The 18,074-nt window shown below is 38.3% G+C and overlaps 1 protein-coding gene across 1 annotated transcript in view; it reads right to left on the bottom strand.

The window, feature by feature from the left end:
- Window positions 1-18,074, bottom strand: part of LOC104055762 (collagen alpha-1(XV) chain) — a gene marked incomplete at its 5' end in the record, with an annotated part of 137,814 nt that overhangs the window by 14,406 nt on the left and 105,334 nt on the right. The window contains 10 exon segments of the mRNA XM_054057883.1: window positions 3,261-3,312; window positions 3,314-3,351; window positions 5,219-5,263; window positions 7,616-7,658; window positions 8,037-8,105; window positions 10,862-10,921; window positions 11,002-11,055; window positions 14,440-14,475; window positions 14,590-14,667; window positions 16,625-16,687. Of these exon segments, the coding sequence (XP_053913858.1) occupies window positions 3,261-3,312; window positions 3,314-3,351; window positions 5,219-5,263; window positions 7,616-7,658; window positions 8,037-8,105; window positions 10,862-10,921; window positions 11,002-11,055; window positions 14,440-14,475; window positions 14,590-14,667; window positions 16,625-16,687 (538 nt within the window).

Consider the following 18,074-nt stretch of genomic DNA (forward strand, 5'->3'; position numbering starts at 1 on the left):
GTCCTTTTCAGATTTTGCTTATTATTAATCTCTACATTGGGCAATATCTGAGGCCTTCCTAGGATGACCAAAAGATGACAAGCCCTGGGCAAGGTATGGGAGGAAGGGAGGAACAGAGAGGGCACCACTCAAAGTGGAAGTCAAATATCTGTGGTAGGGAAGCAGTAGGATCTATCTACGCTGGTAGATAAACTGTATTAGATCAGTTCCTCAGCCCTGAGGTAAAGTGGCACAGCTTCCATCCGTGCAGCTAAACTGTCCTGCTCACTACCAAAGCATGAGAGACTTGTCCATGCAGCCTTAATACACCAGTCACTGGCTTAAGCCATCTCCCAGACCATATTTTCACCAACAAGTGTTACTTGTTGAAGGCTGAATCCAGCCCAGGAAACATGGGAACAATTAAACTACAGAACAATTGACCTCTGTGTCCTGGGTCTGTTTAGTTCACTAGCATATACAGCCAGAGAAGTTTGCCTGACATGGCTTCTCAGCACACAAACACAGTCAGTCCTCTTCTACAGTCATTCAGTGGAAGTGTGGTAGGCAATATTTGGCAGAACCTTAAGGATCTTATCACTAGCTGGAGTGAAACCATACTTTTTTGTGGGGATTCTGCTGGTAGACCAAACTTTCTCATTTCATTTTGCTTTCCAGGTGTTGCTGAAACAGACTAACAGCACTTTGCATGTGCATTATGAATAACAAAATCATGCCCTCCTAACAATCGTAAAGTCACAGAACTTTGGCGACCTTTCTGTTAGAAAACGGGATGCTACACTGCTTTCTGATCTTGGATCTGATCTAGAAAGTAATTTAAGTAACGAGAAAGTAACTTGCTGCAGAAACAGAACTCATTTTATTACCAGAATTAATGCTTACCCAGCGAGAAGCCATCTTGCTCTGCCTCACTGATTTTCCTTTAGCTCTATTACTTCCAGGATTCACAGAGAAAAGAGTGAAACTTCTTCTCCATACAGAAAAGAAGGTCTCAGGACAAACAATCAGGCCACAAGGTGGATTTCAATGAGTGTGAAAACATGTTCAGAATACCAGGTTGGCCTTTCGGGAAATGACCCACAGGAAGGAAGAGGTTTGACTATAGTAAAGAGCCAGCGCATTGCAATAAACACTGCATTCTTGATTAGCACATCTTCAGCCTTAGGCAATTGAGTCTGAGACTATGATAGTCTGAGACTATTTCTAAAAGTGTTTCCTTACTTGGCTCCAGATCGTGTTCCTCCAGGCAGAAACACAGGTGTTGTGCTGGCGCATTACATGCATTATTGGAACTCAGCACCTATGCTCTGGATACTTGCTACACCTGCCTCTATACAGAGTAGCTACACAAAGTGTGGCCTACCACTTTTTGTATTGGCTTCATATTTTTGCATAGTACTAATTATTAGAACCTGTTGGTAAAATTAGAGGTGAGACATTTTATAAGAAGGAAAAATCAATCCACTGCATGGACAACTACCACAGAAAGCTTTTCTGATTGCCAGAGTCCAACAGATACTGCAGTGAAAGGAGCTTTGGCCATTTTTCCCTCAGAGAAGGTTTTGAAAAATTGCTACCCTGCCATCTCTGGCTTGTGAATTTCCACTGACAAAGATTAGGTTGATATCCATGAGATCTAGAGGACTGGTCTGTATGAAAGAATATTTTAGAAACTAGATCAATGAGCAAGAACTAAACAGGAATATTTTTTAAAGTAGCAACAGATTTGGTCTTAGTTGACATAATTTAACTTCACAAAATATTGAAGCTAGTTGATCTATTTGAATTTGGTTGGCAAACAAGTGGATAAATCTCTGTTATATTAGGAGAAAAGTGAATTAAGTTTTCAGTTTAATCACAATTCTTGTATTATTTTCACCATCCTTCACTAGCTGCAGTTTTACAAAAAGATCATAAGCATAATAATCTAGTAATCCTCTCCTTCTGAAGCACCTGAAATCATCAGGTATAGGTAAAAAATACTCATAGGACATTAGTTTGCATTAAGGACAGAACCTGGCAGGGAACAGGCACGTTTATGGTAGTAGATAAAGCAACACAGAAGAGAAAATGTTCTTATTTTCTACTTAGGAATACTTACTTCTTCTTTTTACAAGTTTATTGAAGAAGGAAGGAGGCACTAACCACTTACCTTAATGCAATGGATATTTATCAGAATAAAAAATAATGAGGACAAGACAAAAAAAGATATTTTATTAGAAAAACAGATGTCCTCTTAAAACTACCCTGACATCAGTCAACAGAACTGTGTCTTTGCAACAAAGACAGAATTATACATAATTTTGTATGTATTATCCACACATTATAGGATAAATATCAATATGATTAATATTTGTATAATAAATATTTAATATTTAATATCAAATTATAAATATGATATAGTGACATTAATTTAGTGTACTTCTTCTTCTATTTCAAATTATTTCTGGCACTGAGAAAGCCTTATCTCGATATATGAGATTTCAAAAAGCATGTAGCAAAGAAGAGTTTGTAATAGAAAGTTTTCAAATAGATGCTTGTTTCTGTAGTTATTTTTGAATGCGTAATAATTAGCAATGTGTATCAACTTTTTGATACAGAAAAGTAAGTCTTCAGTGAGGAACATCTGTTATGATGCTCGTACCATCAGTGAATTTGTATTTTCAGCTCACACAGACTTTTCATGATCATTGCAATTAAAGCATTCATTGAAATAGAGATCACGTAGTTCCACCTCCTGCTGGAAGTGGGACTGTTGCCAACAAAAAACTGCCTTAAACTCAGAATGCAGAGGTATGTTAGTTACCCTGAAATGGGAAGCACTGGTTTTTAGCCTAATTTACTCAAAAAGTTTGACAACAAAATGACATCTTAGGAGGTGGATATGATGTCCTTCTAAGATGTAAAAAAATCTCCAATCAGTTAAATACCTATTCTTGTACTTAAAACTTCCATAATACTGAAAAAAATGCAGTACAGATACTTTTTTTTTCAGAAGACATTCTCCCTGCCCATGGCCGGGGGTTGGAACTAAATGATCTTTAAGGTCCCTTCCAACCCAAACTATTCTCTGATTCTCTGATTCTCTGATTCTATGATTCTATGGGCTTTGTTGTTCTGTATGTCAATTCAGCAAGGAGCCTAGGCGTAAGTCTTTCGGCAGGTAAGGAGGTAAGTATCAAAGCACTTTGTCAAATTGCTTTATAAGTTAGACACATATTTCTTTAGAGGATGTCAATGACATATCAGACATAGTATACCTGGTGGTCCTGGAGCACCTCTGTCTCCCTTTTCTCCTTTTAAGTTTGCTGAAACTTTGCAGCCTCCAGGAATCTCTGTTTGCTTTAGCATCTGCCATAGAAGAATCACAAATTCATGAGAACTTTCAGAGAGCAGACACTGTAGCAGTGACAATCAAACCACTGAAAGTGAAAGCAGACTTTTCCACACTATGAAGCATGTGGCTTTTTGCATAAATTTCCATCCAGGTGACATAAGGGTAGAATTGCACTTAAATACATCTGGATAAACTTTCTATTTTTCCAGATAATATTAGACATTCCTGGTAACTTTACCATATAAAATACCCTGGGTAAAATGACCCCTGCGTATTTAGACTACTAAGGTGTGATTTCTCTCTTTGTTCTGCTTGAATAATAGCTAATATTTGTGCAAATATCATATAAAATAACGTCATTCTACCACAGTAACCTTTATAGCCACTTCCTTCAGGTAGAAATGCATTTTCAAGTGTCCAAGTGAGGGGGTCTTATTCTGACTTATGAACAAGAAGGGTGCTGAAGTATAATACAATGGCAAGTAGATACCAGATATATTTTTGAAGCAATTTTTCTTTCTGGCCATCATATCTTCAGCCCTTGTGGTCAGTTATGATCTGTCTAGGAGTCAGTCGATCATGAAGAACATTGGTTCTTTTCTAACTTGATCTGATTTCATTTGTAAAATTCACTGGGCAAAAAATAAATATTTTATTGGTAAGTCTCACTTTGAAAAACAGTAACAAACTTTTTGTTCTTCTAGCTGTGTAGGATGGCTACAAATACAGACCAAATACAGAAGAATGAGGGCCCATGTTACAATGAAAGTTTCCAGTCAGTTCTCTCCACCCTTTTTCTTTTGTCTTCCAGCCTTGAAAGGTGAAAGCTGGTCATATGTCCCCTTGGTCTCCCCATGATGTGCCTGGTGACTCAGCCTACGCTGTGAGCCTGTGTCCAAATGCCTACTAACAGAACAGTGGAAGCCTCATTTCATGTTGCATTGAGGCCAGCCACAGTCTCTCAAGGTGTTCAGCTAGACACTTTTCCCAGTTGTCAGCTTGAACTCTAACTGCCCAGTTGTGACATCTTCAGAGTTATCTTCCAGGCAGATTTCCAGTCTAGAAATTTAAGTCATCTTGAAATACTGAGACCAAGACAGAGCTTATATAAGCAAGCTCTGGCTTTCTCTTCTTCAAGACACCTTCCTTTACACTCAATATGTCCACTATTGCTCCTTATCCTGATCTCTTGCACTTCTTTTCCTTTCTTTCTCCATTTGAATCAAGGTGGTCTGTTTTTTCCTAGTGTTTTCAGTCACTGCTGAGGAAGAGAAGCTGTTCCAGTTGCTGATATTAGACCATTGCCTACTCTCTGGACTGCTCTAGAGAATGGTTCCCCAGAGAGCCACCTCTTCCTCCAGAAAACAGTCCCAAGCCCCACCATTTGGAGTTGACATCATATATACTAATGTTGTATTATTCAATATTTTGCATACACTGTTTTGCCATGCAGGCTCTGATTTATCTGATTGAACTGTAAATCTCTAGACTGCTTTCGGCACAGTGATGAGAACATTGATTTAATTCCCAGGAACTAGGTAACATGTTCAGGCTGTGTATTAGAGTTGTAGTACTGCTTTTTCCACAAAATTACCCTGAGAGTATAATAAAGGTCATGCAGAAACTGTGTTACACTGCTCAATTTACAAATCTTAGTCTTCAAAATGCAGACTGAGGCTCATTTTTTCCTTTTGCCCTAGTGTTGAGACTGGACCAAAACATGATCTTACAGTTTCACCAGAAAAAGAAGTGAGACCAACTTTTTTTTTTTTTTAATTTCTCCCCTCCCCACAACTGCCCCCAACCCAGTTTCATAGTAGCAAAGAAAGAAACAACAAAAATGCTTTTTTATATCAGAAGTACAAGAAAATAAATACTTACCATGGACTTCAGGAGCTTCTTGATTCCCATGGTAAGGTGAGCTTGGCCTAATAGGACAAAGAAATCTGTTAAAAAATATCCATAAATTTTAACCAATGGAAGTGCTTTACATGGTGTGACTGAAAGCCTGGGAAGTTTGCATGCTATCAGGATAAACAGCACATCTGGATTATCTTCAGTTTGACAAAGACCAGGTAGTAGCTGAAAAAGGTTTTTTTCAGGATTGTGCTCTCTGTAACATGCAACATGCTTTGGCAGGAGGGTAACAATATGCATTTTAGAAGCATCAGCGTCAGCAAATCCTGCTCTCAGTCATGTCAATGAAGCATCAGAAAACTCTTTCTCCAAGAACAGTTCTGAATTTACATCACTGCACTTGAAAGGCAGGATTTGATTTTTGACTGTAAGATAACAGACTGTGTTTGTAAATTTTTCATCAGTTCATGGCTATGCCATGACTTGTGCTCCAGATACACTGAAATCACAACTGGGAGGCAGTCTATCCTGTTCTAACACAGCCACCTGAAACAATGGGCATGCTACTTTCCTCTTCTCTGCCTGTCTTCAAAATAGGGATAGAGTAGTATTAAAATGTGGCATAGTGCTTGGAAATGTACTAGCTATTACTATCTATATGAATCTAAGTGTAAGGAAAAAAATAGAAAAAAGCATATGGAAAAAATTCAAGGTGCTGTGTCCTGGCTGATACAGTAGTATTAGTTCTTAGAAGTCTTACATGGACAGCTCCATCAACCTCAGAGGTTCATTTCACGTAAAGAAAACTCACGAGCTTTAATTTGTATTTCTTTATCAATATTCAGTTATGTAAGCATGTACAGCAGACTTCTTAATCTATAACCTCAGATAGAGTTAGGAGATTATTCACAATTGTAGAACAAGTCCTATTTAGCATACCTCACGTGTGAAGGAGTGTTTGTAAGCACAGTGTTTCCATTACTTGTTCATATAAATCTACTGCTTTATTCACTGATTATAATTGTCTTGAAAAGTGACTTTTTATTTTATCTGAAATTCAGCTAAAACAAGGCTTGTATTGTTTGTATTATTTTACAGATAATCATAGGAGAACTGAAGTTGGAACACACCTTTAGAGACTGTTTGAGCCCAAAGCAGGATCAAATACATCAGGTTGCTCAGGGTCTTGTCCAGTCAGGTTTCAGAGGTGAGGCTGACCAATTCATATGGTTATGGACATATGTAATTAACATACAAGAATGTTATACAGTGGGATGGGAATATTTAAGGGGGGAATTCAAAGACGTAAAAAAGATGGTGCCTGGAGGTGGTAGGCCAAAATTGTAGAAATGTCTAAATTACCATAGGTAATGACTATTTATTATTAATTAGAAAAGATTCATAGCTGGGATACATCTTCTTCAGTAGTAAGGGTAGGGTGATGATGAGTATCAATGCATTTAGTAAAGTGTAAGCTAAGAGCTGCTTCACTAAAATAAGTGAAAAGAAATGAAATTGGAAATTTGAGGAAGGGGCACAACATTATTTTGAGACATACTGTCTAACAAAAAAGTAGACAGCCGCACTGCCCACCATACTATTCAGGGGAGGACTGTAGCTCTCAAAGACAGAATCCTTTTCAAGCACCTAACCCATGGCTTTAACAGTGCAATATTGCTTTAGACAAAGCACTTCCAGGACTGAACTCTGTCCACTGATCGTTGTCGGATGCAATTTCTATGATTCATTAAACAAAAATTGCATCAGGTATGTTCTGAAAAGATAAACCCTTCTCCTTTCTTTGGACACTGTGTGAAATTGCAGGCCCTTTGAAGGTAATGGACGCTTTGCCATTCCATTGGAAAGCAGAGCAGAGCGTCACGTGCTGCCGTTCTTTGAGATAATAATGTTTACATGTGAATGGACTGCATTTGAGGTCAACTACAGAACATGATGTTTATTTTCTGATGCATCTTTCATGCCACAATGAAATACATCAGATTATTGATTTGGACAGGGAAATTGAAACAAGCTGAAGACATAACAACATGGAGACACTATATATACAAATATGTGTACATGTATATACAAAAATTCAGCTCCCCAAAGCAATGTATGGCTGGAACGTAGGCTTTGAAAGGCATTAAAGAGTGTTAGAACAGCCAAGTAGTTAAAGCAATCAAACCTTTAAACAAAACATTCTAGTGTTTCTAGTTCTGTTATGTAATATATACATAGCTAATTTGGGGTATCTAAACACTTGAAAATCTGTTATCTTAGAGACTAGGTAAAACAAATCTGTGGCGCAAAGCAGAAGTTACGGGGATAAAAGCTGCAAAGCTACCATGGTTACATACATACACTGGTTATGTACTGTCGTGGGCATGCATTTTGATAAGAGCAGATTTTGTGTGTGACTTACTGGCATTTTGCAATGGGGTCTGGGAGGAAGTGGGAAAACTGTCTATTGAAAACAGGAAGGGAAACTATTTTAATGAATGTAGGTATGATACAGGAGATAATAAACTAAATAGATGCAACAGACATGACAAGAAAAAGTCTGGAAATAAATAATTAGAACCTCCCAAGCAGACAGCCCAGCTTGTTGCCTGGGAGTTCTTAGAAGGTGATCATCAGGCCCCATTCTGTGTATGGAGGACAAAACTCTTACTTGACATTGGCTCCAATTCAGAGATTTTCTTCCTGTGCACACAAGCAAGGTCACCCACTGCAAACTGTGTTGCCTGAAACAAGTCTTGATGTTTCCCTTTGCTAACTGTTTCTAGAGCAGCACATTTCTTCTACAGAGACAGACCAGCAACTGACTTCCAGCTGTACTTACTCCTTTGATATAAACTATACGTCCTGGAGGTCCAGGGGGCCCTGGGGGTCCAGGCAAGCCAGGAAGGCCCTGGTAAGAGGAAGTGGAAGAGGAAAGATATTAGACAGATATTTTCATATGCACTACAACTGAGTCTACAGAAAGCAGGCTGAGGCACTACAGGGGCTCATTTAACAAGAGGTTTTGTGTTAAATGGTTTGAGGGGAGACTAAGCATTCAGTTCCAGGGATAAACCTGTCAGGTGAATTTTAATATTTAACCTAAAACACTCAGTCTAAGACTGTTGTTTCTAGGGGGGAAAAAAGCCAAACAACCCCCAAACCAGAAACCCTGAAGCACTAAAAAGTGAAATTAAAATAAAGGCAATGGATCGCACAGCCAAGGAAAATTAGGTATCTGAGACTGGTCTGGGATTCTCAAGACTGTTGTGATTCATATATTTTCAAGGTCCAGTCAGATAACTACATGCTAATTAGAACCTTCAAGCAACCCTGCTAGACTGGACGTGTGACTGCCCTTCATGAAAAATATGCCAACATTATATTGTGCCATTTAAAAGCCTGGCACCACACAATGTCCATCTTTTACTCTACATTAATGCAAGCTTTGATGTGGTGACACATGTCATTTCATCAGTAATTACAGATCCATTAAATTTTATCTTCCCTGAGAACTCCAGGAAGGATAACTGGAACACGTAGCCTGTTTTGTTTGCTTGTTTGCTTTTATCTCCCAGCCTGATCTACTTCATCTAGTTGTGCTTGCTTTAATAGTTTTTGTTTGGTTAAGGTAGATGATACAGAAAATGAACATTGACACTGTTTGAAGATGTGGAGGAATGGAAGAGTTCCTGTTGGTGGTTAGTCATCTTTTCTGTCATTTTCTTCCAATTAGAATTTGTCTGGTTTTACATTCCATCAGCTTCATTTCTACTTAAAGTCTTCTCTATAGGTGTAAGCAACCTTTAGTACCCAATTCTTTCTTTCTGTGAAGATCATCAAATCATAGAATTGCTAGGTTGGAAAAGACCTTTGAGATCATCAAGTCTAACTGTACTTGACTACTACTAAACCATATCCCTGAGTACTTCAACTACTCAGCTTTTAAATACCTCCAGGGATGGCGACTCAACTACCTCCCTGAGCAACCTATTCCAGTGCCTGAGAACCCTTTTGGTGAAGAAATTTTCCTAATATCCAGTCTAAACCTCCTCTGGTGCAACTTGAGGGTATTTCTTGTCATAATCTCACTAGTTATTTGGGAGAAGAGCCCAACAGCTACCTTGCTACAACTTCCATTCAGGTAGTTGTAGACAGTGATAAGGTCTCCCCTCAGCCTTCCTTTCTCTAGGCTAAACAACACCAGTTCTCTCAGCTGCTCCTCGTAAGACTTGTGCTCCATCTCCTTCACCAGCTCTGTTGCCCTTCTCAATGCTCCAGTACGTCAATGTCTTTCTTATAGTGAGGGGCCCAGAACTGAACACAGGATTCCAGGTGTGGCCTCACCAGTGCTGAGTACAGGAACACAATCACTTCCCTGGTCCTGCTGGCCATGGTGTTTCTGATACAAGCCAAGATGCCATTGGCCTTCTTGGCCACCTGGGCACACTGCTGGCTCATGTCCAATTGGCTGTCAACCAACACCCACAGGTTGTTCTCTGCCAGGCAGCTTTACAGCCACTCTTCCCCAAGCCTGTAGCGCTGCACAGGGTTGTTGTATCCAAAGTGCAGGACTCAGCACTTGTCCTTGTTGAACTTCATCCCATTGGCCTCTGCCCGTTGATCCATCTGGATTTAATACCATTTACCACAACTCTTTGGGCCCAGCCATCGAGCCACTTTTTAACTCAGCAGAGGGTGTGCCTGTCCAAAATTTTTTTCAGATACTTAGATACATACCAATTCTCAGTCTTCCTGTTGGTTGGATAAAGCAATATCAGCTTACTTATACTCATTGTCCAGGTAGAAAAAAATACAGCTTTGCAGTTTGTGTGCCATATATCTTTTTCTTTTAAACAAAATAGAACCAGAGAGCTCATGCAACAGAACTCATTTACAAAATTTCCCCTACCGAAATACAGTGATATTGACCAGATCACCTCTTCTGATGCCTAGCTGATCCCTACCTTATGATTTCTATGTTAGCACAGTAAAATACCCTGGTTTTTTTTTCCCCAGCATATCTCTGATGCAGATGAAATATTATTAGCTGCTGTTGCGGTATGGGTACCAATTTTTCTAGCAAAGATCATCCTATTCCATAATTACAGGTTGTAGGTGGGCATGGATATGCTATTATCTATGCAGTGGTCATTATTCTGAATACATGTATGTGGCAGTTAAAGCAAGTAGTAGCTATTAGCAAGTATTTTTTTGTTAGCAGAGTAGACATCACTTCACATCAATATGCTCAAGTGCTGTTTGTGCCTGTGCTAGATAGCTAAGATTCTATGTAAGTATCTTCACACCACGAGGGGTCATACTGATGGCCTGGATCAGGAATTCTTTAATATGTAGAAAAAACTGGCAATCCCAGATAATTTGCTACTTGAACCAGCTATGCTAACAGTGAATCACACACGTAACTGCTACACATGCAAGCTGATACAAATATGTGCATCTTCAAGAACTGTCCAGATGGACCCAGAAGTCGACTTTTCAATGATTATTACTAGATAGGAAAAGTAGCAGAAAGACGTAATTATTTCTATATTATTTCAGGGTTTCAGTCCTGTCATAACTTTAAAGGAATTCATACAATTTAGACTTGACTTAAGCTTTTAATAGGTTTTTTTTTTCAACTAATTTTCATACATAAGAACTTACATTAGTTGCTTCTCCTCGATCACCTTTCACACCTCTCAATCCATTCAGTCCTGGGCGGCCCTGAAATGAGTAGAAATAGTGTAGTATGTGTCAGAAGCAAGCTCTTCTATCTTTACTACACTTGAGAGCATGATACATACTGGACGTCCTGGGAAACCAAGTTCTCCTTTAGGTCCAGTAGGTCCTATTGGTCCCTGGAAAAAAAAATAAAATGTGATTATGGAGAACATATCGAACATATCTTTGACATATGTTAGATTAGTTAGAATAAGAGGCATAGTTTCATATTTGAGTTATAAAAATCAGTGTGTGATTGTCTGCAGAGAATGCACAGAATGTCCTCTCTACTTGCTCTATTGAGTGATCTGAGAAGCTGAGGCCTGCATGGAACAGTCAGCTCTGGCTTGGAAAAGACTTGTTATGTGAAATAAGTCTGAATTCTCAGTCATTTGTAGGGTGTGCAATCAAAAAATGAGTCACCATCTGTCAAAGGAAAATTAAATGTATCAATCAGTATCAAGTATTTGTCCTTGCCTTTATGTAATATCATTTCACTGAAAAGTGGTGTACATTCATGGAAAATTTATATGATGATGATGAGGATGATATAGTTTATCTTAGCAGCAAGCTGAAATTCATAGATTAATTGTTGTATTTGTTATCATGCCAAAACTGAAGACTGTATTAGAGATGAAATTTAGAAATAGCTGATGTGAATATAGTGACTCATAACATCACCACTGTAATCACTAATGGCAGCTGAAAATACTTGAACATGGTAGGACCTTTATTGAACTTCTATTTCAGTTCCTGTTTGAAGTAATTTCTGCCCATACGATCAAAGCTAATACCTGTGTTTAAAGCAGGCGGTAGAATGCTGATGGACTCTGGCAAATGTGAACTCTAATGTTGTGCCCCTAACTTTTCAAAATAATTCAACCCATCCTTCTATGCCACCATATCCAATAATGGGATTTGAAAATAAAAGAATCCCAAAATGTCATGAGGCATTCTTTTATTTCACTTTCTGGCATTTGAACCTTTAAAGATTATGCAAATCTGAGCTTTAATGAGCAATGAAGATGATTAGAAACTTTTTAGAGACTTTTTTGTTACTTTAAATAAAGAGAAGCGTCTGGCTCTTTAAATAATAAACATCAATAATGTGAGAGCTGATCATACTGGAGCCACTAGAGCCATACTGGAGCCACTGGTTCCTGTGTCAAAGTGCCAGCTTAACCCTGCCAGATGTTAGCTACTCCCTGAAGCAGAAGACAGCAGTCACAGCTAGAAGTGAAAGGAGGAAGTGAGGATACTGCTTACCAGAAAAGGAAATGTCATGTACAAAGCAGAGAGTCAATTTGGGCAGACTGATATTGTGGTTATTACTAAGGGCTCCTATTCAGTAATTCCAGTGGTCTGCTTCACTGGTAATGAACACGATATTTGAGCAAGTAGAAGATTCTCCTTGCCCCAGTGGCAGGATGTTGGATTCAGTCTGTCTCTTTTGCTTTTATTATTAACCTTCTGACTATCTCTAGCTCACATTGGTCAAACCACTACTTCTCTGTACCTTGTTGTGGTCCAAGCTCCTGTGATCCTCTCTTCTATCCAGCTGAAGACTCAAAAAGGAGGGCAGCAATGAATAGGGAGGTTTCTTTTAAATTTTGGAAAAGTATGTTAATTCATTGTGCCCTAGCAGCTTAGAGGAATGATCAGATTCCCCAGCTACCTCAAAGTTATTCTTGGGCAAGAGTCATACTCTGTGCAAACAGAACTGTCATGAAAACCTTGATAAGTTATGCCACAGAGGCATAACTCCAGCACTCCAAAGTCTGTGTGTTTTTGTTGTACAGGACTCCTACTATGAAGGATTTTTTTTCTATGAGAAAACACCCTGCGAGCAGTGATGTTCAAACTACAGTTCTTCTCTCTGCTAAGAAGAGGAACTGGCTGATCTTGAGACAGGTTCTGTGCACTAAATTCTGTTGCAGTGCAATCACTCACACCAGTGCTGGCAAGATTTCCCTCTGAATAGCTGAACTGTAAAAACCACCTCGTGCTAGTACAAAAGGAAATGTAAACACAGAATTCGATAGAATTTCTGATAGAAAAAGGACATATCCTGAAGGGTGCACAGCAATAGGATGAGAGGTAACCAACACAAGCTAGAACATGAGAAATTCCATATAATACAAGGAAAAGCTTCTTTTAATCTGGAGGCTGTCAAATACTGGAATGTGCTGTCCATTCTAAGAGATGACGGAGACTTGACTGGGCAAGTCCCTGAGCTAAATAGACCTACTTTAGGCAGTGGTATGGACTAATTGATCTCTGATGTTCATTTCCATTCTGAATTATTCTATGATTCTATGTTGAGTTGAAAGAGTAAACTAATCTTGCAGTCATACAAGCAGGAGTAAAGGAACTCTCCTTCTGGTAAATTAGGATAGTCCCTAGGTGCTTTAATGTGCAGTAATTAAGGAAGCAGTTACTCAGCACACCCAGCTAGCCCCTTTTAAAGGCCACAGAAACTGATGGCAAAATCTTCTACACACCTTGGTGTGCAGAAATAACCACAGCTACTAGCATTCACTTAGGCATGGCAGAGATCAGGCTACATCAAAAGCAGAATCAAAGAAACAATCAATATCCTTTATTTTTGGGATATTGAACTAGAAGAAATTAATTTCTGCTTTAACAATACTGAGTCTAGGCAACTGTTCTTATTTTATAACTAGTTTCTTGTGCTTTGATACAACACTTTGTGTCCAGTCAAAAATACAAGGTGAAGTATCTGAAAGAAGGCCTCTAAATCCTGACTATCAATAAGCAGTCTGACTCTACTGCCTGATTTGCAGCTTCCTCAGAACCTAAGATAGCTGCAAATTTTTCACACTGACAGAAACTGAGCCTGATGTTGTTTGAATGTAAGTTATAGAAATAGGGAATAATTTAGATTGGAATGGACCTTTAGAGATCATCTAGTCCAACATCTTCTCACAAAGCAAGACAAACTTTCAAGTTAGGTCATGCCACTTGGCACCCTGTTCCACAATTCACCATCTCTCTTAGCACCTATTTCTTTTACTCTGATTTTTTTATATCTTATTGGAATTTCTCTTGCTGGAACTTGCGATCATTGGCAGTTGTCTTTTTCCTATGCACCTCTGAGAAGGACCTAACTTTTTCTGTCTATAATTCCCTTTCAGGTAGCAGCAGGGAGCAATTTGAGCTCTGCTCAGTCTTTCCTCTTTAGGGCTAAACAAACCAAGTTCACTCAGAGTAAAAAAGAATGTAAGTTTCTGGCTCTGATGATATTTCACTGTGTGTTTAGATTGTAATGGATACATTTGTCCTACCAAAATTTAAATTATCAACCAAGTCAGTAGTTTACACCACCATGTTTGTAACAACCACATTCTTTCTGAAGGACATTGTTCATTCTGAAGCATGAGTACTCCTTATCATCGCAACTCAGAAGGAGCTAAACCAAACTAACTTTACATTTACCATTATCTGTAAAAGCAGAGCAAAATAAAAAAAAAGGAATTCACTCATCTTTGGAAATGTCTTACCATTGGTCCCACTGGTCCCACCACTCCAGATTCACCCTGTTGAGGATAGACACACAGAACAATGACCAGGAGAACTACAGTATCCAGCAGTGGTGGCTGATAACAAGGCCACCAAACATTCTGGAGGGTCACAACACAGTATTAGCTCACCTTCTCTCCTTTTCTTCCTAACAATTCAGTTAAGGATCCATCAGCAGCAATGAAAGCTCCTGGTTCTCCCTTCTCACCCTGCAATTATCAAAGTTATTTTGTAGTGTTTACAAAGCTGTTCTTGATGAATCAGAAAGCAAAGCAGTATTACTGCTGTTTGAAGCATGACAGGTTTTTCATGCTGTGGTATCAAACATAAAGTCGTATCTATGTGAGTAGATTGAAACTTGATTCCAGAGGAATCCTTAAGAAAAGTTGTTCTTTCTTAAAACATTATACAGCACATTAAAATATTCTGCTCCTGTAAATCTCCCTGAGATGATTAAGTAACTATTTTTTTAAAAATGTCTCTTAATTGCTCTGAAGAGAGTAACTATGTGAAACATGCTGTGTTTACAAAAGATCTCTGCCAAAGGCAGAGAGACTATTGGTGTCTTCTTTTGTGCCATCAGCTTAGACCCTTGTTAGGAAATCCTGCTGGAAACCTAAAATCTTGATAGAACATTAAGTGTCCTGATTTTACCATCAGGAAAGCATGAATTGTTCTCTTTATAAGCTTGGCATGATGCACTCTCATTACCTTTAATGAAGTCCAGTTCCTAGCATTCCAAATTATAACCCTCTGCATTCCAGTTTTTCAAGGGGCAATTCCATTGAGTAACAGCAACACAACCATGAATTATCATTCTCCAGTGCCAGTGCATAATTCCCACTCTGGATCTTCCAGCTGTAACTGTGCTCCTCCTAGCTCAGGCAGCTTAGTACACTTTTCCCAGATCGCTAATGGAAAAAAATCTGGCTTGAAGCAAACAATTACATTGCTAATTAAAATGATAGTCCAGGTTATAGCACTTTCACTGAATAGGAAGTGCTATAGCTCAGTTCTTCTTGCAGGCTCTTAAACTTTTGCAGTCTTTGGAGTCTCCCTAGGGCTTGACTACTTCTATGAGATTTTATAGACCTGAGGTTGTAACAGAAGCATCTCATGATCCTTAAAGCAACATTCTTCTAGGAGTTTCTGTAGCTTTGTTGTGGTTCCAAACTTCATCACTCTTGAGCAAAACCTGATGTTCATGCCTGAGAAACAGCCTCATATATATCACTATATCATTATTGGGTAAAAAAAATGTAGTGGCTTCAAAGTTTTGAGTTCCTTCCAGCAGAAGCGACACCACCCTCAACACACACACACCTCAGCCCAAAACAAAAAGCACCCAACAAACCGAAATTGGCTTGATCGTGTTTATGCACTTTGTAAAAGAACAAGGAATCCTCATGACAAAAGGAGATTGGTATTTGTGGTCTGTGATGTTTCCTTCTGAAACATCTACAGTCCCGTTTTTAGCCATAATTAACATGTTCCAAGCCTTCCTATTGCTTGTGAGAAAATGAGGTCAGCTACTTAGAAAGAACAAGCAGAAAGTGATTTTTTCCTTTTTGTTATCCCCAAGATTGTAATAACGTAGATGTTCCTCTCCCCTGCTTCCTGCAGTTGGATAAGAAGGGGAAGAAAACCAGAATAACAGCTACAATATTTGCAAAACAGCAGAGTCAGTCCTTAGTCTCAGAAGTGCTACAAAATCAAAACTGTAGTGCAGAAATAAGAGAAAAAAAATCCTAAAGAGAGACCTCACCAGGTCTTATACTTTCTTTGGGAATAGAAAAGTGGAGTTTTGATTCTGCAGGCAAATTCCTCAATGCCAAGAGAGGAAGAAAAGATTAATCTGCTTTTATTTGGCCTTTTGGTTAGGATCCCAGGCTGTTAACATGGGCAATTCGCTGACAAGAGGCAGTCGCCTCATATTTATGTAAACTTATTCTGATTATTCTGCACAATTTCAGCGCTAGGGTTGAAACATTAGTTCTTAATATTATATCAAAATATTTTGTTTAACATTCTTTCAATTTCCACTTAGCAAGTTTCTCACGTAAACTTTTTAACATCTCAATCTGTAGTAAAATTAGAATAATCACATTTTTAATGTCATCTAACACATTTTGCAGCGTGTACTTTTCCCCATACATTTTCTCTTACCTGTTGTCCTTTGGGGCCTTGTGATCCAGGTAAACCAGTGTCACCCTTTGGTCCTCGAGGGCCCTAAGCAAAAACAATTACGTAACTCCATGGCAAGATCACGTACGAATATGGAGCTAGGACATTTTACTAATGCAGTTTTAAATAACTGGAAAACTTGAACTTGAATCACTCTGTCTGCAGTCTAAGAACTCTTGCATGACAAAATTGCTGTCTGAATCAAAGTATTCTCTGAAACAAATGTCATATAGGGAGAATCTGTTACAAAGAATAAACTAAACTACCCCTGATGATTATCACAGCATAGATGATACACACATTCACAAAGAGAAACATGCAAACATTAATAGAGTGGAAAGTCAGCTTAAAATTCTCTATTTCCTTCCAAATTTATTCTCTATCCCTCCATGAACACTCAGTCAGATTGGTTTTCAATAGAATTTCTGTAGCAATATTTTAAACGGTATTTCAAAAATATATTTTTGTATGAAATACTCTATATTTGAAAATGAAATAATTTCTGTATCTGTTCTGTAGTGAAAGCATTCCAGTCAGATTGCATTTTGTTGTACAGTTCTTCAGAAACATTTCATTACCAAGTTATCTTAGTTAAGAACTAAATTCAAGTCCACATGATTTCTGCGTTAGTGAAGAGATAAAGAAAAGACCTAAGTAGTGTTTTCATGTGTGTAGAAATTCTGTAAATGACAGAGAGACTAAGAATTCATTATATAACTTCCTAGATGTTATCAGCTCTTTTTCAAATGAAAAGTATTTTTAAAGAGTTTTTCTTCCCCCTTCTTTGGCTTCTCATGCAGTCCACAATGCCGAGGGCTTAGTAAAAAGCCTCCTGTAGAATTTTGGCCAATTTGACAATGTTTTGTCAACATAATTTGTTGGCTTTCACAGTTTTCTCTTTAGTAATGATCGTTAGGCAATAGACGAAGGATCCTGACACAAGGAAAAATAATTCTATCATATTACATACAATATAAATATAATGTATAAACAATACTATCTGAAATCATAAGCCAGGATATATTTATACGTGTGGTAGTCCCTGAGCACAGTAGCTATGTAGCATTCTATTAGGCAACTTTTGACACTATGGTGGTGCAAATCCTTCCATGATGGCAGTGGTATGTTATCATAGAAAAAATAATATACGTTTGCTAAAGGAGCAACAAAAAAAACAAAGGTACATCTCTAGGACTTTACCTCACTCTGTAGAGGTGGCACAAGAATCCTAAAGAACAATACAACTATATATAATGTATGAAGACAACACTTAGAATTCCATTTCTTCCCTTTGTTTCTCCTAATGCCATATGTTCTTTTCCTTAGATGGTCAATTTTAATAAATTACATTTAGATTTAAACTACAACACCGATTGAAAGACATGTTATGTAAACTCTTTATGCTTTTTTGCATCAGTTCCACATTTCTACC

This window comes from Cuculus canorus, chromosome 2, assembly GCF_017976375.1.
Source record: "Cuculus canorus isolate bCucCan1 chromosome 2, bCucCan1.pri, whole genome shotgun sequence".
In the NCBI taxonomy this organism is placed as follows: Eukaryota; Metazoa; Chordata; class Aves; order Cuculiformes; family Cuculidae; genus Cuculus; species Cuculus canorus.